We start from the raw sequence: 22,843 nt of genomic DNA, 5'->3' as shown, positions 1-22,843 counted from the left end.
AGTCTTGTCACAGAGCTAATTTGAAGCGCGGAAACACGGGTTCACAGGGACCCCGCTGCACCACCGCACCCCTGTTTAACATGCCAGGGATGCTAGTGCTAACTAGCGTGAAAGCTAAGAGAATGCCTATCTCATGAATAGCCGGTGGGCCTGTGCTAATTTTATCTGTGAACTGTCCCTAAGGACACATTCCTGACACCAGTGTACATGTCAAAGGTATGCACAAACATGCTGGACGCGAAGTTCTTTTAGCATGTCAACACTTGGTGCAGGGGTGTCATTCGGTGACCCAGGGGATGACAAATGCCAACCCCTATACGCAGATTAGACTCGTATGGGACAAGCTGATGGTCTTTGTGTGTGTGTGTGTGTGTGTGTGTGCTGTGTGTGTGTGTGTGTGTGTGCGCGCATGCGCATGCTGAGTGCGTATCGTTCAGTGATGTTTATCGTCTCTGTCTCTCCTATGTCCAAAACTGTAACTTTTCAGGACTCTAATTCAGGAGTAGCAGATCTGCAAGCTCGAAACGTGGTGTTGTGAGCTTGTAAGTACTATTTATGGGACTGAAAAAGAACGCACCGATAAGTACAGTGCAACCCACGTGGTCTGCTTTACAAAGTCAAATATTATCAAAGGGTTCTGCGGCATCCCTAGGAACCCCCCTAGGACCCCTAGGACTTGCGTCACGGCACCCTGGCCTTCAGTGGAGGAACCCTTCTCTAGCCCCCCCCCCCCCCTACTACCCCCGCCCCCGGTGTGGCGTGTGTTGACAGCGTCTGACCTGTGCTCTCCGTGGCGTCCAGGCTGCCGGCGAGCTGCTCCAGGAGGCGTGCCCGGCCGGCGTTGCGCCGGTGCTTCTTGCCCTCGTAGTGCTGCTGGGCCATCAGGGGGTTGTTGAACCAGGCTCCGCACAGGCAGCAGTACTTCCCCGCCTCGCCGCCGCCTCCGGACAGCACCGGCGCCCAGGGGAGCGCGGCGGGCGCAGGGCCGAGAAGGGGGCATGGCGCCAACGGGTCCGTGGGCTGCGGGGTGGAAGGGGAGGAGTCTGGAGGAGGAGGAGGTGCAGAGGAAAGGATGAGGGAGAGGGAGGATGGAGAGAGAGAGAGGGTATTAATAATATAAAGCTTGTCCAGCTTTTACGGAGGATGGTCTTCAGAGCTTCCGTTGCTTTCAGACTGTTTGACGGAAGTGTCTGAACATTGTGAGAGAAAACAGTCTCACAAGACGACACTGATAGCAACCAGTATGAGCACACATACAGGGCTGGAAACTTAGGCCAAGCAAAATAATACTTTGGTCTCCGATTGGCTGTTATTTTTGGGCTGAGTAGGTAGGGAATTTATTTTATTATATATTTTTTTCCCGTGGGAAGGATGGGTAGCAAGGAATTTATTTTATTTTTTCCCCCTACGGCAATGATGGATAGGCTTCTTTTTTAATAACTTCAATATTTGCCTGAGTTACCACCTTTTAAATAATTCTAATTCTAAAGCACACTGGACTTACATAACACTGTATGCCTACAGCTAAACATTTGAAAACTTTGAATAGAATGTCCACACACTGGTTGAATACTTTTGAGTTTTAACTTAAGTAATGCTGATGTTTAACAATAATTCAACTCTTGAGAGTGGAACCAAATGGACCCATAAGGGTGCACTTGGTTTCATTTTACACTCAAGAGTTAAAGATCTACTGCTATAGGGGTTCATTTGGTTACCAACTCTCCATAATTTAGCTGGGGACCACCTGGAACCTCAAGGACCACTGGTTGAGAACCACTGAATGAAAGGAATGATAGACAGAGGAATAGATGGATGTAGAGCACAGGCTGGGGCTGACAGAGGAAAAACAATGGTCTGGACTCAGTGGGCTGGTATAATAGCAGAGGTGGTGAGAGAGAACTCCCTCAAGGACCACTGGTGGTCACTGGTTCAGAACCGATGACTTGAACAGATCGTTTTTAATACACCGTACAGGCGTGCATACACACACACACACACACCCCGCACGCACGTCAGTCTGTTGTTACCGTTAGCAGTCAACATCAGCATGAGTGTAGCTTCAAGCTTTCACAACTAACTGCTACATCTTTGTCAAACAAAACTGTCTGAGCTTTTGTTTTTGACCAATGCCCACTTCAAAGAGCATCTGATATTACACGTGGAGTAAATTAATTAATAATGAGCTAAACGGCTGCTCTGCCGTACTGAAGGTGTTGGGTGAAAGACAACTAGCTCAGCTACAGTATGAGTATACAATCATACAGCTATATCTGGTTTGACTCGGTCGGATTTTTACTTATTTTTTTACCAAATGCCAATAAACTCATCTGTGGGTCGCGCATATTTAATATAGTCGGTCGGCGGCCTTAGCTGTGAACACCGCTGGACAGAGTGTGTATAGTGGCCCCCTGGGGGGGTAGACTCTGGACAGAGTGTGTATAGTGGCCCCCTGGGGGGGTAGACTCTGGACAGAGTGTGTGTAGTGGCCCCCTGGGGGGATAGACTCTGGACAGAGTGTGTATAGTGGCCCCCTGGGGGGGTAGACTCTAGACAGAGTGTGTGTAGTGGCCCCCTGGGGGGGTAGACTCTGGACAGAGTGTGTATAGTGGCCCCCTGGGGGGGTAGACTCTGGACAGAGTGTGTATAGTGGCCCCCTGGGGGGGTAGACTCTGGACAGAGTGTGTGTAGTGGCCCCCTGGGGGGATAGACTCTGGACAGAGTGTGTGTAGTGGCCCCCTGGGGGGGTAGACTCTGGACAGAGTGTGTGTAGTGGCCCCCTGGCGGGGTAGACTCTGGACAGAGTGTGTGTAGTGGCCCCCTGGCGGGGTAGACTCTGGACAGAGTGTGTGTAGTGGCCCCCTGGGGGGGTAGACTCTGGACAGAGTGTGTGTAGTGGCAGAGTAGTTTCCAGAGTCTCGTCTGGACTGCTGCTGTGTCGCCGTTCAACTGACCATAATAATTATGGTCAGTTGAACGGCAACACAGCAGTGTGGCTGTTGATCTTCCAAATATTATTTGGAAGATCAACAGCCACTGGATTCCTTGATCGGTCAACCCGCAACCCATCAGCTTATTGTGATAGTGTGACGTTTGCGCCACTGAACCAACTTGAAAAACGTGAATAATAAGACTCTGTACTGTATGGAGCAAGAGTCCGGCGATCCTGTTTGATCCACTGTTGTGCTGGTGAGAGAATTGTTCTACTGGGCTGTACTGTACGTCTTGGAGGAGGAAGGTTTAGCTGTTGCAAAGCTGCTGTAGTGGAACATAAAGTGTACTCATTTGGAGTGCTAGGTGATGCATGGCACACGATTGCTGTCTTTACACTGGGTGACAATATTGCCCCCAGTGCCATCTGGCGTTGGGTGTGCCCCACGTGAACTCATGTGGCAGCCATGTACTTTTTATGTTTTCTTTATTCATGCCCCCTCCGTGACATGGCAGCAAAAGACTGAGACATGGCGCCCCTCACTTTACACAAGTGTGATTTTTTTATGAAAACAGTGAAGATAGCCGATCTATAAGCTTGCGACCAGTGGTTAGCCCGCGGACCCCCATTGGAAAAGACATGCCAGGGACCCCCATAAGAGAAGATTTTTACGGCTCTAGCAGTGATTCTCAACCCGTTTAATTTCAAGGACCCCCAGTTTGACATGCATTAGTCTACAGATCCCATTTAATGGCATTTCTATCTCTGGGACCCCACTTTATATTGTAAACTCAATGTTAATTTAACTCTGAGAGAGTACATTTGTACACTCTCTGAGTTACAGACCCATAAGGGTCCATTTGGTTACAAACTATCATTTAGCTGGGGACGTCCTGGAACTCCCCCAAGGACCCCTGGGGGTCCTCGGACCCCACTTTGGGAACCACTGGTCCAGACGACAACATTCTTGTACTGACACTCTGGATGTTACAGAGTAGAGCGCAGATGGAGGTCAGGGAAAGGCCAACAGCTCTCCAGAGAGCCATGTACACCCTCACTCTGTTCTACACCTCCCTTATCTGCATGATTCATCCTCCTCTCCTCTCCTCCTCTCTTATGCTTCATCCTCCTCTCCTCCTCCATTCACCATGTACACCCTCACTCTGTTCTACACCTCCCTTATCTACATGTTTCATCCTCCTCTCCTCTCCTCCTCTCTTATGCTTCATCCTCCTCTCCTCCTCCATTCACCATGTACACCCTCACTCTGTTCTACACCTCCCTTATCTGCATGATTCATCCTCCTCTCCTCTCCTCCTCCATTCACCATGTACACCCTCTCTCTGTTCTACACCTCCCTTATCTGCATGATTCATCCTCCTCTCCTCTCCTCCTCCATTCACCATGTACACCCTCTCTCTGTTCTACACCTCCCTTATCTGCATGATTCATCCTCCTCTCCTCTCCTCCTCCATTCACCATGTACACCCTCTCTCTGTTCTACACCTCCCTTATCTACATGTTTCATCCTCCTCTCCTCCTCCATTCACCATGTACACCCTCACTCTGTTCTACACCTCCCTTATCTACATGTTTCATCCTCCTCTCCTCCTCCATTCACCATGTACACCCTCACTCTGTTCTACACCTCCCTTATCTACATGATTCATCCTCCTCTCCTCTCCTCCTCCATTCACCATGTACACCCTCTCTCTGTTCTACACCTCCCTTATCTACATGCTTCATCCTCCTCTCCTCTCCTCCTCCATTCACCATGTACACCCTCACTCTGTTCTACACCTCCCTTATCTACATGCTTCATCCTCCTCTCCTCCTCCATTCACCATTTCTCTCCTCTCCTCTCCTCTCCTCCTCTGTCCTCTCCTTCTCTTCTCTTCTCTTCTCTTCTCTTCTCTTCTCTTCTCTTCTCTTCTCTTCTCTTCTCTTCTCTTCTCTTCTCTTCTCTTCTCTTCTCTTCTCTTCTCTTCTCTTCTCCCCTTCCCTTCTCCATTCCTCTCTCCTCTCCTCTATATAAGGATTAAAAAAGGAGACATACTTGTGACCTGCTCCTCCTGACTTAATAGCATCGGTTACCATGGTGATTGCCCATTAATAGCCAACGGGCACCAAACAGACTGTGTGTGTGTGTGTGTGTGTGTGTGTGTGTGTGTGTGTGGTCGCGCGCGCGATTAGCTCCAGCCCTGTGAACGATACAGGAGGCAAGTGTGAAATGATGGTCTGAGATCAAAGTGTGTGTGTACAAACACTGGAAGGGGGGGCGTTTAGGTCTAGAGCCAAGTTGTACAAGAAAGCTTCTGATGCCAGATGGCGTGTCGAATCACGCCGATCTGCCATGTTCAACATGTCAGCGTCTCTGGAGTTCTGTGCACGGGCACTGACCACACACACACACACACACACACACACACACACACACACACATACACACATACATACACACAGCCTCACCACGCCTCGCTCATCATGTCGAACGTATATGGAACAAAACAAGAACAAAAACAACAGAGCATGAAAATGAAAACAGTCCAAAGCGCTCAGGGACACACAAAATATCTAACAGACGGACAATGGGAACTGCCAGTAGCAACAAAAGACTAAATAAAAGCACAAAAGAACAACAAACTTAGCTTTTGTTGCTTTTATTTTTGGGTGGTTACGACCCCCAATAAATTACATGTTTTATGCATTCACTGGCGGCTACTATTTCTTGTTTGTTACATCACGCGTACGCACGCACACACACACACACACACACACACACACACACACACACACACACACACACACACGCTATTTTAATTCCATCAGTCAATGTCAAGCTGACAGAACTACCATCATTGTGTGTGTGTGTGTGTGTGTGTGTGTGTGTGTGTGTGTGTGTGTGTGTGTGTGTGTGTGTGTGTGTGTGTGTGTGTGTGTGTGTGTGTGTGTGTGTGTGTGTGTGTGTGTGTGTGTGTGTGTGTGTGTGCGTGTGGCACATGCACATGCCTTCTTGTGTGCGACCACATGTTGACCTAGAGTATTTCGGGAGCAGGGAGCTGATTGGTTAATCGCACCTTGCCATGTTAACGGAGTCTGTTCACATAGTTACTGTATCTATGGATCTCTCTCTCTCTCTCTCGCTCTCTCTCTCTCTCTCTCTCTCCCCCACTGTGTGCTTATTACATGTGGTGACCCAGTGTCACCAATCATTCATTATTCTTATTAATAATGAATTATTCATTAATTAATATAGCCAGAGAGAGAGAGAGAGAGAGAGAGAGAGAGAGAGAGAGAGAGATTTATTTCAATATATTGGCTAAACTTTATTGCTGACAAGAAACTGTTGTCTTTGAGGAATTCTGTGAAGCCATGTCCTTCTGGGGTTCTCTTTCCTTCTCTGTACGTAATAGCAGGCCATTAATGCTCATAAATATATAATCTATAAGTCAATGCTTTTCAACCTTGTTTATATCAAGGCCCATCATTTCTTCTGCATTTGAGACCACCCTTTGATGAGATTTAGCCTCTCAGAACCAACACTAGAATTTTGTTATTGTTGGATCAGAAAATAACAATATTTTACTTTATCTTTTATTATGTAGACTTCTTGTAAATTTAGTAATGCAGATGTTTAACAATAATTTAACTCTCAATTAGTTGGGGACCACCTGGTACCCCCTCAAGGACCACTGGTGGTCCCCGAGCCACTGGTTGAAAACCACTGCTAATCACCTTGAAGGGGTTTCTTTCTCAATGATGACAGGCTCCCCATTGATTATCCTGCTTAATATTTCACGGCTAGTTACAGTTTTTCACAATTGTTAACACACGTTTTTCACAACCTAACGGCATTCTAAAAACTGCACACACAAAACTGAAAGCCTGAGCCTCACACACAAAATGCTAAACCCTGACTCTCCTTTTCCATGATGACTCTTTGCCATCAAATCTCTTTAACTGTTCCCAAAATGGAACTTGTGTTTTCATTAAGGTATGCACAGCCATATTTTCAAATGACACACACATACCATTCATTGAGTACACACAACTAAGCATTGGCTACACACTACCAAGCATTTACAGCACAATGAAGTGAAACATTGAAAACACAATCATATAGAAATGGAACACACATGAATGACAATGACTCTGGAGAATGAGACATTTCTCCTTTTGTAAAATGACTCTGTGTAGGCCTACTTCTTCATAGTCAAACATAGAACAGCACACACATATGCACCTTTTTTATTATTTATTTTTTACTATAAACCAGCCTGCTCAAAGCCGGCTCTGTGGGTTCCGTTCATATACCTTCTACCTCCAAGCTGAAAAGAACTCCTCAATAGGATTCAGGAAAGAAGAATAAGGTGGAAGGAATAGAACAGAAAAATGTTGTAATGATGCTAGCTCTGCATTCAACACCATCCTCCCCCACAGACTGATGGACATACAGTACTGTACATACAGTACATACAGTACATTCAACACCATCCTCCCCCACAGACTGATGGACATACAGTACTGGGGGAACAACACCTGCATGTGCATTAAGAGCTTCCTGTCTGGTCACAGCCAGAGGGTGAGAGTGGGCGATCACACATCCACGTCCCTCAGCCTCAGTACCGGCTCCCCACAGGGCTGTGTACTGAGCCCGCTGCTCTACGCCCTCTACACACACATGAACGCACCCCCGCCCACCGCAGCAACACCATGGTGAAGTTCGCGGCTGACACCACAGTAAGTAGGGCTCATCTCCAAGGGGGATGAGTCCGCCTACAGGGATGAGGTGGTGCAGAGAAAACAACCTGCTCTTGAACACATCCAAGACCCAGGAACTTGTCATCGACTACAGGAGGAAGAAAACGGACATTCCACCATTGATCATAAATGGGGACTGTGTGGAGAGGGTGTCCTCTTTCCGGGAGTCCACATGGAGGAGGGCTTGACCTGGAATGTGAACACCTCTGAGCTGCTGAAGAAGGCCCGGCAGAGACTTTATACTTCCTGAGGGTGCTCAGGGGGAATAACATCACACGAGAGACTGCTGGTGTCCTTTTATCTGTGTGCCATAGAGAGCATTCTAACATACTGTATATGCACCAGCTGTACAGTAGCTCAGAGGAAAAAGCTCCAGAGGGTCACAGAGGGCACAAACAATCGTTGGCTGCCCTCTTCCCACATTGGAGGACCTACACAGATCCCGCTGTCTCAAAAAACATTATACACAGAACATTATAAAGGACAGTTCTCACCCCGCGGTCACACTTTGTTGTATTAGCTTTTATAGTTTTTTATAGCTAGTTTATGATGCACTGATTGATTGGCACTTTTAATTGCGTTGTACATGTTGCAATGACAATAAAGATCTATCTATCTATCTATCTATCTATCTATCTATCTATCTATCTATAGATATAACTGTGGTCATGGTCAAACCATGATTGAGCACATGGTCAACCACAGTTGCCCGAATCTCATTAGATATGACCGTTCTCCTTCTTCTTTCTCCTCCTCCTCTCTGTCCACCTACTCCTCTACCTCGTCCTCCTCTCACTCTTACCCTCCTCCTCTCTGTCCACCTACTCCTCTACCTCGTCCTCCTCTCACTCTTACCCCTCTTCTTTCTCCTCTTCCTCTCCCCCCTCCTCTGTCCACCTACTCCTCTACCTCGTCCTCCTCTCACTCTTACCCCTCTTCTTTCTCCTCTTCCTCTCCCCCCTCCTCTGTCCACCTATACTCCTCTACCTCGTCCTCCTCTCACTCTTCTCCTCCTTCTCTGGTTGTCGATCTCTTCAAGGTTCTCCATTGTTCACCCAACAAAACAGAGGCTCTCAAGTCCCTTTTATGCTGCAGTCCTGATTGCAAATTGCTCACATTCATTCATTCTCATTGATCTGAATGTTTAGAGATTTGACTATTTGTGTGTTGTAGTTTGATGCTTTGAGATTTTATGTGAGAAGTGTGTGCAACAACTGAGCATTGTGTGTAGTGTTTGGACAACAAGGTAATGTGTGATTGACGTCGGAGTGTAAAGAAGGAAAGTCAGAGTCTAATGCAGATAAGGGAGTGTGATGTAGTGCAAATTGTGTCGAGCGATTAGGTACATGAAGTGAAGGTTGTGCAAATTGTGCCAAGTTTTCGATTTGTGTGTGTTAACAATCGTGAAAAACTGTAATAAAGAAATCTATAAATTGACCCAAAAGTAGCAAACCAAAGGATTGCATTGCTCACGGTAATACAAATATTCCATTAATTTATAACGGGTGCATCCAGAGTGCAGCAATAGACACACGTACGTCACCGAATATCGGTTATGTCTCGCTTCCAAAAACATTCTTGTAGCCAATGTTTAGCTGTAATAAATAATAAATAATAATAATAGCTCAAATTTATATAGCGCTTTTCTAAATACCCAAAGCGCTTTACATGGGAATACTAGGAACAGACTTTATTAAGAAAAGAAACAAAGCAAAACATAACAGATACAGGGTTAAAAAGATAAAAGGATAAACGAGACCTCAGCTGGGGAAAGCTATCCTGAAGAGGTGGGTTTTGAGTGAGGTTTTGAAAGAGAGGAGAGAGGGAGCAATGATATTGTGTGTTTGTTTACATAGCTGCCATAAAGCGCCGCAGGTTGAGATGAGCAGGTGCTCTGAGCCTTTAGTTTGATTAGACAACTGTCTGTTATTGAGTTCAGCGGTCATTATGCAAAAATAAGAGACCGCTGAATTCAGTGATTGGCCAGCAGTTGTCTCCACTACAGTATATACTGTAGGCCTGTATCTTCATTTGAATATTGTGTCGGGTGGAAACCTTATATGTTAAACCGTACCTTTTTATAATGATTTAAAGAGACACGTGACACGTTGTGAGGTTGTAGATGTGCTATTTTCACTACTTTTATGCAACACTCTTGTGTCTTGCATATTGTGTATGACGGGCGTCACTGTACTAAAAGAAAAACATAAAGAATTACAATATACGTTCAGGGGAATACTGCACATCAACTGTATCAGGCTTTAGACGAGGCCAGAGCTGGTGCAATCGCTTTCTGACTTTTCTTATGCCCCATAAGATATAGCAATGGGCCAACAATTTGGCCTTATTTTAAGACCAACACACGCATGGGCGCAACAGATGGGCCAAAGCACATTTGGTGCTTTCATAACGTGCACGGCACGCTGGCCATGAAAACGACAACTGTGTCGGTTGTAAACTAGCAATGAACACATTGCGCAGCCCTGAAGTATGGAGCCCCCAAATAGCGTCCCTAGGGAGTTAAACATGCACGCATCGTCTCTGTCGGGAGGAAACCGCACAATTATGTCCAAAACTGTAAACGGCAAAAGTAGCAGATTGACATGCTCAAAATGAGGCGTGACGCTATAGCATGAAAAAACACAAAAGGTTAAAACATGGAGATTAGAGGCTTCTGCCCGACAGCAACAAACATTTGACGAAATACATGTCTAGGAGTTAAACACTAGTGGCTTTTAACGTGTAGCTCTAGTCTAGGCTGTACAGTGGAAACTAGTGCAGTGTTTCTGTGCATTGTGTTAAGTATGCGACCGCCCAAGGCCACCCTAAAAACAATCTCTGCCTTGCATCTGAATGTGTGTGTGCATGAAATCTGCACATGCATGGGTGAGAAGTGGAAGGTCTCGTGCTCTCACACACACACACACACACACACACACACACACACACACACACACACACACATACACACACGCAACAGAGAGGGAGATTTAGCTGTTGTGTTTGTCTCTGTTTGTTCCTTGTTTCACACGTTCCTTTTATCCTGACTGTGATCTGTGCACAGTGTAGCAGAAGTAAGTTGTTTTTCACAGAGCGGGGCATAGTGTGTGTGTGTGTGTGTGTGTGTGTGTGTGTGTGTGTGTGTGTGTGTGTGTGTGTGTGTGTGCGCGCGTGTGTGTGCGTGTGCATGTGCAGGCCGGGGACTGGGGGGGCTTTGCGCTGAGTAAAAAGGCCAAGCGCAGCAGGTACTCTCCACTGTTTACCCTCTAGTGGGCGTCATCACACAGCCCTGGCTTTTCACTCATGTGTGTGTGTGAATGTGTGTGCATGTGTGCCTGCATGCGTGTGTTTACGTGTGTGCTTGGGTTCGTTTGCATATTCATGCACAAATGCCTTGCGTGTACATATAACTCACCTGTGTATAGCGTGAGTGTGCCACCCTGTGACGTGTGTGTCTGTGCATGTGTGTGAATGTATGAGCGTGTTTGTGTGCGTGCGTGTGCTCCAGTCAGTCTGCATGCATGCATGCATGGTGTCCTCATCTCGGAGCGATCATAAAGGCTACTTTTGACTGTAATCTCTCTTGAAAACTCCTTCCTCTCATCCCAGGTCACTCCCGCTCTCTCTTTTTCCTCCAGGTCCCTCTGTCACAAAACTAGGCAAACTGCATGGAAGAGCGGCATGTACGGAAGTGACAATTCCTCCCCAAGTGGGCCAAAGTCTGACTACAGTCACAGCAGTATACTTGAGTGGATGTTTCACAGTTTGTGTGTTTGTGTGTGCGTGACTTTATATTATGTATGCCAGTGCTTCCCAAACACGGAGTCGCGGGACCCATTTGTGGGTAATTTTTTTTATTATTTCAAATGATGTTTATAAATGGAAACAAAAATGTAAATTGTTCATAAAAGCATTTTTTCAAAAGAAAAATCCAGTGCATTCCATAAATAAATAAAATACTTTTTTAGTAGTGAAAATAGCAGATCTAGATGAGCTATTTGCCAATCTAGTTTGGGTCCCGGGGAGGGACCCTCTTTGGGATCTGGAGCTAAAAGGTTTGGGAACCAATGCTGCATACCAAATCAAATCACTGTATGCGCTACAGCAGGAAGCTTGCCAGCACGGACACTTAACGAACAATAGTCTATTGGATGAATAAAATGTTGAGGGTTGGCTGCAGTAATTCTCAAGTCAATTGGTGCGTCTATAGTTTAAGAGCTTTTCAGGTCAACTAGAAATAATAGTACTTTTGATGGATGCATTGTAGCTGTGTGCATAACTGCATTCATGTAGTTTCACACCTTTGTGTGTGAAAGACGGCATTCCGTCTGTATTTGGCAACGGCAACATTGCTGCTCAATAGGATTATTCAACAGTGGAGGTCAAGGGGCTTGTTTCAATAGGATGATTCAACAGTGGAGGTCAAGGGGCTTGTTTCAATAGGATGATTCAACAGTGGAGGTCAAGGGGCTTGTTTCAATAGGATGATTCAACAGTGGAGGTCAAGGGGCTTGTTTCAATAGGATGATTCAACAGTGGAGGTCAAGGGGCTTGTTTCAATAGGATGATTCAACAGTGGAGGTCAAGGGGCTTGTTTCAATAGGATAATTCAACAGTGGAGGTCAAGGGGCTTGTTTCAATAGGATGATTCAACAGTGGAGGTCAAGGGGCTTGTTTCAATAGGATGATTCAACAGTGGAGGTCAAGGGGCTTGTTTCCACAACAGATGTATTGTCACTGTTTCATTATTGCACATTGAGCTCGTTGACGCCATCAAGAGTGTCGGACAAACGACTACGGAACTAGCAGAGAGAATGTTTTCCAGCATTAGAAGGAACTAGCAGAGAGAATGTTTTCCAGCATTAGAAGGAACTAGCAGAGAGAATGTTTTCCAGCATTAGAAGGAACTAGCAGAGAGAATGTTTTCCAGCATTAGAAGCAGGAATTGTGTGGAGATAAAAGCCAAGTTGAGTGGAAATGCACTTTTGTAAGTTTTGGTCGTTTTGTAGCTTTGAAGTCAGCTCAACTTTGTATTGTAGCTTTGCCGATTTTCTAGCAGCTACAAAAGTCAATTGACGCTTTGTGTCTTCATGTCCCTGGCTTCCATTGAAAATGAATGGCAGCCTGTAGCTATGTGTCTTCATGGCTTCCATTGAAAATGAATGGCAGCCTGTAGCTATGTGTCTTCATGGCTTCCATTGAAAATGAATGCCAGCTTGTAGCTATGTGTCTTCATGGCTTCCATTGAAAATGAATGCCAGCTTGTAGCTATGTGTCTTCATGGCTTCCATTGAAAATTAATGCCAGCTTGTAGCTATGTGTCTTCCAGTGTGACTGCATGTGTGTGAACACTTGTAGCAAAAGGCCAAAATAGAAGAACGACAACCACAATAGAACAGAAGCTGTACATTTTTCCTCCAGTCTGCACCACAGACAGACAGACAGTCAGACAGACAGACAGACAGACAGACAGGACACAATCCAACATCACCACCAGTGCCAGGATGAAAAAAAAACACACTGTGCTATTCTCTTTATCTCCTCCTGCCCAGAAGTGAATTGGCACAGGGGTCATTATAGCCTCATTCCCACAGCTGTGTGTGTGTGTGTGTGTGTGTGTGTGTGACTGTGTGTGTGTGACTTTGTGACTGTGCGTGTGTGTGTGTGTGTGTGTGTGTGTGTGCATGCGTGCGTGTGTGTGCACGCACAAATGAAAACGTGCCCATCTCTGATGGATTAATTACAGACTCCAGCGTGGTAGTGAAGGCTAGACTAGGTAGAAACAGCTAGAAGGGTTGTGTACAAAACAGACTGAGGCCAAACAACATTGGCGTGGACATCGACTGCAGGAAAAGTTGGCCTTTCAGCTGATTACTCATGTACAAAATGTACATGAGTAATCAAAGCTTGACTGCAAGTATGACCTACCAAGTACAATCTGTCAATCTGGTACCCACACCCCACTTTGTGTAAAATCATGATTCTGAACAACACCTAGAACCCATCACACACATAAATGGATGTAGTGAATACAAACATTTGTATATAATTGCTGGCCACGACCGTATTGTTGACCTATAGTGTCTGATGCCGTTTGAAAATATATGCCAACCCGTGCAACATTCAAGCATGTTACCGGATTAGTTAGCATACGATACACAAGCATGAGCTTGTATTATTGACTATTTCAAACTGACCTTATATAAACGCTCTTTGGCCCAAATCAGAAAGGACAAGAAAGAAGAAACAGCGATGGAGAGAAGGAGATGGAACGAGGAGGGGAGTGTGCGTAGTGCGTGCGTACCTGTGGTCGTCGGGCTCGGCGTGGCTGCGGGTAAACTGGGGGGCTCGCCCAGCACCAGGCGGACTCTCTTGGCGTGGGTTTTGCCCTGGTAGTGGGACTGCGCCACTATGGCCGAGGTGAAGAACATGTTGCACAGCGTGCAGCATTTGTTCCGGTCCACCTCTGTCTCCGCACTGTCCTACAGAAGCAGACGGAGAGGTGGAGAGGGTGGTGGTATGGGGAGGAGCAGAGGGATAGAGAGAGAATAGGAGAACAAGGGAGAGCGAGGGATGCGAGGAGATGGGGAATGAAGGGGAGGAGGGAGAGGGCAGGAGTGGAAGTAAGAGAATAGGACATTCTGCGTTGACCTTGCTTGGCTTTGGCACACGCACGCACGTGCGCGCTCACACACACACATGCACACGGACAGCACTGCCTGAATGACACACGACTACAAGGCCGATCAAGTATTCATCTCTCCAGCGAGCCGATGGGGACTCAGACTGTTGCTCAGCCCTTCAACCATCGCTGCTTCATCACTACTGAAGATGATGAGTGGAGAGATCTCCCCCCCGAGAGAGAGAGAGAGAGAGAGAGAGAGAGAGAGGCAAACCAAGCTGAAATATCTCATGCATGCACACTCACGCATTCACACACACACACACACACACACACACACACACACACACACACACACACACACACACACACACACACCCTCGCTCAGAGCATCTCTGTACTACAGCAATAGAAGAGCAGTCCGTGAGAATACTGCATACTGCAAGTTATCCTCCTCCTATTTCTGTTCATGAAGGCATTATTTCACGATGGCGCCATACATACAGAACGTATTATATAGATTCAACTCTATTTAGATACAGTACATGTATCCAGTTGAGTATATTGCAATAGCTTGCAAAAGAAAAATATGTTTTTTGTCAACATCACAATCTTAAACTGACAAATAACTCAATTGTCAAGAAGCAAGTCATTGCAATGCTGTGTCCTTAACACTAGCATGTCTGAAGTAAAATCAGACACAAATAGCATGTGCTTAAATTCACATTTAGAATTTCTTTCAGATGTCAAACATTTCTGAGATGATAGAATGGTGATGGATGATGATGGTCATGGAAGGGGAACCTTCTGAAACGCAGTTTCAATGAAAATGCAATGCAATGGTCCATCTTTCCATATGAAAGCTGTAGTGAAAGCCTGTTTTTATTTTTGGGGGATTCAACATTGTTCCCTTGGAGGAATGTGCCCTCTGCATATGACCCGTCCTAAGGAGCAGTGAGTGAGCGGGCACAGTGCAGTGCTCGGGGACCAAGCCCAGCGCCTTGGTCAAGGGCACTGTCAGCAGCGTGCATGTCTTCTGTTGTGGGAGGGAATCCCATAGCAAACAATGGGGGACAGACAGCATGCTAAAAAAGGCTCTCAACCTTTTCTGGATCAGGCCCCACCCATATGACCACTCAGAGCATCTATTTGAATGTGTTCCAGCTAGGATCAATGAAACTAACTTGGTATACAAGTTTCTATACTCTCACAAAGAAAACTTGTTTTATTTGAGGTTTTAAAAAAAAGTTATTACCAGGCCCACCGGTTGAGAAACAGTTCTCTGTACAGAAAGGACCCCACGCTGGCTTATACGATTTGTAGGACTACCCATATGGAAAAAAAAGTAGAAGAAACATATATGTTGTCCTGTTGCCTCCAATAGTAAGTATTTACATTTTTTATGTATGTCATTTACATGTATGTCATGTAAAGTACATACTAGATTTTATATGTGAACTCTTGAAAGTGGCACCTTTCATACAATCCTCATATAAGACAATAAAGTGAATCATGTATGAATCAAGTAAACAACATGTATGTGATCTATGAGGTAAGTACATGGCAAACTGTATTTTCCTTACATGTTCCATACAATGTTTGTAGTTTTAAATTATATGAGATATATCCTTTCCATATATAAAAAAAATACCATTATAGTATGTATTTTATAGTTTGTAACCATTTCATTTACAAGAAAAGTATGCTTCTTTTATATGATTTTTATAACATTGTTATATGTCAGCCAATACATTATACCTTATAGTTATAAAAAAAACATATGTTTTATCTATGACTATATATAAGTTTTTATATGTGAAGTGTATGATAGGTATAAAAAACATATGCGCTATAGACCCCTGGGAGATAGTTGCTGAGATAGAGCACCACACCTACTATACCATCAACTCCAAATTCTTCCTGCATCACTTACCGCACCCAAGCTGTGCTACTCATACGCTGAGTTGCCAGTGCCCAGGATCGAACCCACGAACTTGTGGTCTTAAGGCGAGAGCTCTACCGACTGAGCTACCCAGACACATCCTGACATATGTGAAGTGTTTGATATGCTCTCTTTATGTTTTTTGTTTTTTTAGAAGATTCTTATAAGTTACCATAGCAGTATAAAATAAAATGCATTGGGAGGTACATGGGGGGACAATGGTGGTGACACTGGCTGGGGGGGCACTGGCTGGGGGGGCACTGGTTGGGGGGGCACTGGGGGCTTGTGTCACACTGGGGGGACACTGGCTGGGGGGGGCATCACACTGGGGGGGCACTGGGTGGGGGGTGTCACACTGGGCGGTCACTGGCTGGGGAGGACACTGGCTGGGGGGGGGGGGCACTGGGTGGGGGGATCTTAAATAATGTAGGAGTCATAAAATGTAAAAGGGAATACAACTCATTATTTTGTCATCTCATGTTATTTCATTGTAAGATTAGGTTTTGTTTAATTTGGATGTCTCTGTGACATACATGGCCTGTATTGTATGGTTTCTATACAATATCCTATCAGATTTTGGTTTCACTGATGTTTGCCCAACTCTACAAGTTTGACAACACACATATGTATTTCAATTTATACTAATTTACTAAGAATATTGTATGTGGATTTACCGTCACATATAGGTCTTATAAGATACAAAATTATATAGGTTTCACTTTACAAAAACTTACTATGGCTCTTATATGTGCTTTGACTGTTATATATAGTTCCTATAAATGACAAAATTATATAAGTTTCACTTTACAAAAACGTACTATGGCTCTTATATGTGCTTTGACTGTTTTATATAGTTCCTATAAATGACAAAATTATATAAGTTTCACTTTACAAAAACGTATTATAGCTCTTATATGTGCTTTGACTGTTTTATATAGTTCCTATAAATGACAAAATTATATAAGTTTCACTTTACAAAAAAATACTATGGCTCTTATATGTGCTTTGACTGTTATATATAGTTCCTATAAATGACAAAATTATATAAGTTTCACTTTACAAAAACTTACTATGGCTCTTATATGTGCTTTGACTGTTTTATATAGTTCCTATAAATGACAAAATTATATAAGTTTCACTTTACAAAAAAATACTATGGATCTTATATGTGCTTTGACTGTTTTATATAGTTCATATAAATGACAAAATTATATAAGTTTCACTTTACAAAAAAATACTATGGATCTTATATCTGCTTTGACTGTCATATATATTAACTACAAGTTTCATGTAAAACATATACAAATTTAGTATTTTTTTTTACCTGGGTGGACGCATCAAGAGAACGATATTTGGACGAAATCTCTCATTGTTTAAGTTAACTCTTATGTACCTGTACACAAGATGTATTTAGTACAAGTACAACCTTGAACCATTGTTGCGTGTGCCGTGGCACGGCAATGACGCCATAGTCTATAGCCTATAATGATCAGGACAAACATACACCCTCCTCTCATATCCTCTCCTCCTCCGGAATTAGCCGATCTACTTGAGGATCTGCTATTTTTGGCACACGCTTAGTAGTAATCAGTCTTCTATTTCTCTCTCCTTTCGACTTAGTAGTAATCAGTCTTCTATTTCTCTCTCCTTTCGACTTAGTAGTAATCAGTCTTCTATTTCTCTCTCCTTTAGTAGTAATCAGTCTTCTATTTCTCTCTCCTTTAGTAGTAATCAGTCTTCTATTTCTCTCTCCTTTAGTAGTAATCAGTCTTCTATTTCTCTCTCCTTTAGTAGTAATCAGTCTTCTATTTCTCTCTCCTTTCGACTTGCCACGCTCACGTTGGTACAGTATACTCCCCACATCCTCTCACCCGCTGCACCCCCCCGCCCCGCCCTCTCCCCCAGCCATCGTTCTGTTCGTCTTCATAAAGCATGACCCCCTTTCCCTCTCTCTCTTTCTAATCTGTGCCCACCAGTGCATTCTCTTGTCCGGGTGTCAAAATTCGTTGGAGAGAAGAAGAGAAGCCGTCTCAGATAATAGACAATAGTAGAAAAGACAAAGAGCATGGCACACCAGTTCTTGTGTGTGTGTGTGTGTGTGTGTGTGTGTGTGTGAGAGAGAGAGAGAGAGTGTGTATGCATGCATGTGTCTTTATGTGATGTCAGCCTGGGTTAGCATCACATACATTGAATGCGAGCGTTCAGGACACCTTTACCTTCCAGGCTTAGCTCTCTCTCTCTCTCTCTGTCTCTCTGTCTCTCTCTCTCTCTCTCTCTGTCTGTCTCTGCTTCCACTGAGTACGCTCTCCTCTGGGCACCAGTCTCAGTGACTGTGTGTGTGTTGCGCTGATGAAATATTTATCCGTATTGGCATGTCCTCGCCGGCCCTCCTGCATGTCTGCCCTGTGCTGTGATGGTGTTAAAGGCCCTGAACTGTCCCAGAGTCTCTGTCTGACTCATCTATCTCTCTCCCTCTCACTTCAATGGAATCCATTCATTCTGCTTTATTAGCATGATTAACTGTTATCTCGTGTTGCCACAGGAAAACTGTTAATCTCCGCCCCTGGTAATAATCCTGTGCATTTTTCTCTCCCTCTTTGTGTGTGTGTGTGTGTGTGTGTGTGTGTGTGTGTGTGTGCGCACACGCGCATTTAGGGTTGATATATATTCATAGATTTATCATCTGAGGCCATGAACTCCTATCCATTCTCCTCTCCTCTCCTCCACTTATTCATCACATGACTGTGATAAATAAACAAACTAACTCCACCCAGGGAGCAGTTTTCATCATCTCATTGCACCCCGAGCATCAACTCCCTTGTTATCATATCGGCCCCTCTCATCATGGTGGATGGTGTCTGTTCCTCGTCTTCTCTTCCGCTGCTTGTTCTACTGTTCATTCCCACTGCATTTGTTCAATTTATTTCTTCTCATCTTCCGCTGGTCCCCCCCATAAAAGATTTTACTTTTACTAAAGAAATAGCTTGATAACTGCATGGTCATTTTAGGTTAAATAAGTTAATGTCTGCGGAATATTAACTAAGCCGTGGAATCAAGGATTGTTGTCCGCTGAATTAGGAATGTTCGCCGCGGAATCCAGACTTTCCACGGATTCCTGTGGGGACTAATAATATATATATATATATATATTCAAGTAAAGACAGTATTGGGAATTGGGTCGCCTGGCTTTTCATCTTAAAAAATGGGTCCCAAAAATGGGAACCACTGCTGTAGAATCGGTCAAAGGAAAAAATACATTTACAATTTTCAATCTAAATTGTCCTACAGTATACAATACAGCAAAGGCCTTCGTGTATAGGCTAGTGCAGGTTTGTAACTCAGAGAGTGTACAAATGTAACCAAATCGACCCATTTGGAAACAGGTGGACGCCCTTAGTGTTGAATTAAACATAAAAAGGGAACATTTAACCTTTTTCCAACATCATCTCCATACCGTATAATATATGGGTCCTCACTAATGCTCACCATGGGTCGGTGCCATTTATGTCTACACGTTTTTTTTCTTCTTCATTACTGGAGAACAATGGCTTCTATTTCAATGTGTGAACACAGAGGGAATAACTGGAAATGGTGCCATCGCATAATGAGCATTAGCGAGGAGCAATTATACGAAGATAAGGTTGAATATGGGCCCGCATGCAGAACAGGGGCGCTGCGGTTCATGTGGTTCATGTGAGCTCTTAGCCTTATTCACTGAGTTCCGCAGATCTGGAAATGTCACTGCGCTGCTCAGTCTGGAAAGTCTCCTATTCTCCACAGGTAGGCGGGACCAGAGTGTAGAGTAGGAGAGTAGCGACATGCTTTGATCTCGCCGCAAAGCGGGTGCCTATAGGGCTATAGTTCCAAACATTGCTCCTATGGCTGGAACTATCCCATTGAGATAGAATGAGCACTTCCGCATTCCATTGTTACAATGGGAGTCAACGCTAGTGTCGCCACTCTCTTACTATAGGGCGGGACATATGAAGGTTGAAATGGAACCGTGGCTTCTGATTGGTCTGTGGTGCGGGTTTTGGAATACTAATCAAAATGTACAGTACGTTTTCACATAAATGTAGTGGAGTAAAAGTACAATATTTGCCTAGTACAGAAAGTACAGAAGGAGCGGGTGTATTCTCCGGCAGCGGTAATCAGAAGCGGCGCTGCTGGGGTAGAGTGTCGGACTGATGCCGCCGAAAAATGCACTCGCTCTCTCTCTAAAAGTACTGGAGATTTGAAATACTCAAGTAAAGTACAAATACCTCAAAATTGTACTTAAGTAAATGTACTTATCCACCACTGGAAATCAACAAGCTGACAAATGACAATTTCATGTGGCCAAAATGATTGCATTTAAAGATATGATCGTGATAATTAAAATATTGTTGCTGTCGGGCAGATACCTCTTATCTCCATATTCTAACCTTGGAGGTTTTTTCATAAGTCAATGCCTTATACATGTACCTGATCATACTGTACTATAGCGTCACACAAAAGTAGCGGATCCACAAGCTGGAGTTTCGAGCTTGTAGATCTGCTACTTTTGCTACCGTATGTTAGAATTTGGATCCTGAAAACTAACAGTTTTGGACATATGAGGTTTTCACCCGACAGAGACGACGTGACTCTTAAAATGGCATTTGTCAACTTGCACTTGCGATCCCACTTGCTTGCTGTGCAAGTACAGATCCAACGCAGATCCAACGCAGACGGACAATTTCACCAGATGTAAATCTCCACGATAATCTGATTTATTGTGAGCGTTTTCTTATCGTGGCAAACGGTCTTATAAATACTATACAGTCTCATCTCTGATGCAGTTCTTCATGTCGCTCTGTCCCATCATTCTTCATCCCCCCCTCACTGCCCGCCTCCGTTACCCTGTCGCTCACTTCATCTCCCTCTGTCTGTCACGCATAAATAGATATACATCTGTCAAGGAAGGCCCATTTGCATGTGACCTATTTGGTAGAAACGCACTCTTGTGTGTGCGTGTGTGTGTGTGTGTGTGTGTGTGTGTGTGTGCGTGTGTGTGTGTGTGCGTGTTTGTGTGTGTGTGTGTGTGTGTGTGTGTGCGCACTCGCACGCATGTGTTTAGGTGTGTCGCCTCTCCCTATGTCTGCTCCACACAAACATCTCGTAATGAGGAGTCTTTATGTACTTTCTCTCTCTCTCTCTCTCTCTCTCTGTCCTTTTGTTTCCCTGCCGCTCCGCCTCTCCTTTGCCACCTCCTCCACTTCCACTCCTCTGTGTCCCAGAGTGGGAAAACGATGTCTAAATATACACACAGTCTGTGTGAATGCACTCCATTCGGAGCTCCGGGAAGTGCCAAATGTGTACATTACAAATGTGTGCATCTGCAGGTCCATATGGGAACAGCATGGCTTCATGTGGCCAGCCTGATGAGACGTCAGTCACCCATGACGTATACGACTCCACATGGCTTCATGTGGCCAGCCTGAGACGTCAGTCGTCCATGACGGCCCAATCTGACCACCATTATGTCTGTTATATATATATATGTATATGTGTATAGGTTGTTCCTTGGCAGTGTGCAAAAAATGAAACGAGAGAGAAACTGGTGTTAACCCATTAAAACCGGGAAAGCATCTTTGTCATTTTAGCATTGGATATTCAAAATCACACGGGTGTGCACTGTGCTACTGTACTGTGCTCTGTACTGTACTTTGATTATTTATTTTTTTAAATCTTTGAGACCCCCAGGGACGCAAGCCGCTCCGTGTCCGAAACAGTCGAAAAATGTCAGAGTTACCGTGTGGGGGTCCCTGGGGGGTCCCCAGAACATCCAGACCTCCAGGAACACGCCCAGGGATAGAACTGTGTGTACTCTGTGCCACTTTATTCTGTGCTGTACTCTACTGGCCACTTTAGGTGTTGCAGCCGTCCGTGCTGGGACACCTAACACACCTACGTACACATACTGTACATACATACATGTATACAGACACACATAGCTTTGTGGAGCGGCTGTGGCTCAGGAGGTAGAGCAGGTTGTCCACTGATCCGTGGGTCGGCGGTTCGAATCACGGCTGTCTACATGTCAAAGTGTCCTTGGGCAAGACACTGAACCCTACAATGCCTCCAATGAGTTGGTCGGTGTGAGCTCGCCACCATTGGTGTGTGGATGTGGGAAGTGAGGACGCTGGCGTCGACTGTTCACCGCTTCACCTCCCAATGTATGAATGAATGAACCATTGTAAAGCGCTTTGAGCAATTGGAAAAGTGCTATAAAAATGCACCGCTCAACAAACATTAAAAGTCCATAGAATTGGCTGCCTTTTTTGTTAAAACGTACTCTAAACAAACATTAGGTCCATAGAGATTCTGATATGAATTCTTCGCACGATGGCCTACCTATAAAACTCACAACATGTCTCAGACGCAATGCATCGTGAGTTGGTTGTTGGTCTGCAATTTTCGGCAAGCAGCGCTGTGTCATGTTACGGAGCACAAATCCGTCTTTCTAGACGGCTAGTCTCCTACTGCAGAGCCACGGTGTGTAAAGGAAACCGCAGAATGAATGCTGATTCAGAGGAGAAGAGGAAGCCAAAAAGAACAGAAAAGG

The 22,843-nt window shown here is 44.8% G+C and overlaps 1 protein-coding gene across 1 annotated transcript in view; it reads right to left on the bottom strand.

The window, feature by feature from the left end:
- The window catches only part of LOC308328844 (zinc finger matrin-type protein 4), a 74,204-nt gene that overhangs the window by 26,543 nt on the left and 24,818 nt on the right, over nucleotides 1–22,843 (bottom strand). Inside the window, exons 3-5 of the mRNA XM_080782952.1 lie at nucleotides 13,998–14,175; nucleotides 4,777–4,959; nucleotides 780–1,043 (exon numbers count right to left, since the gene is read on the bottom strand). Coding sequence (XP_080639078.1) covers nucleotides 780–1,043; nucleotides 4,777–4,959; nucleotides 13,998–14,175 — 625 coding nt within the window. The remainder of the gene's footprint in view (nucleotides 1–779; nucleotides 1,044–4,776; nucleotides 4,960–13,997; nucleotides 14,176–22,843) is intronic.

This window comes from Protomyctophum bolini (genome assembly GCF_963924005.1).
Source record: "Protomyctophum bolini genome assembly, chromosome: 14".
In the NCBI taxonomy this organism is placed as follows: domain Eukaryota; kingdom Metazoa; phylum Chordata; class Actinopteri; order Myctophiformes; family Myctophidae; genus Protomyctophum; species Protomyctophum bolini.
The sequence above is the reverse complement of the archived record's forward strand: the minus strand, read 5'-3'. Positions and strand labels throughout refer to the sequence as shown.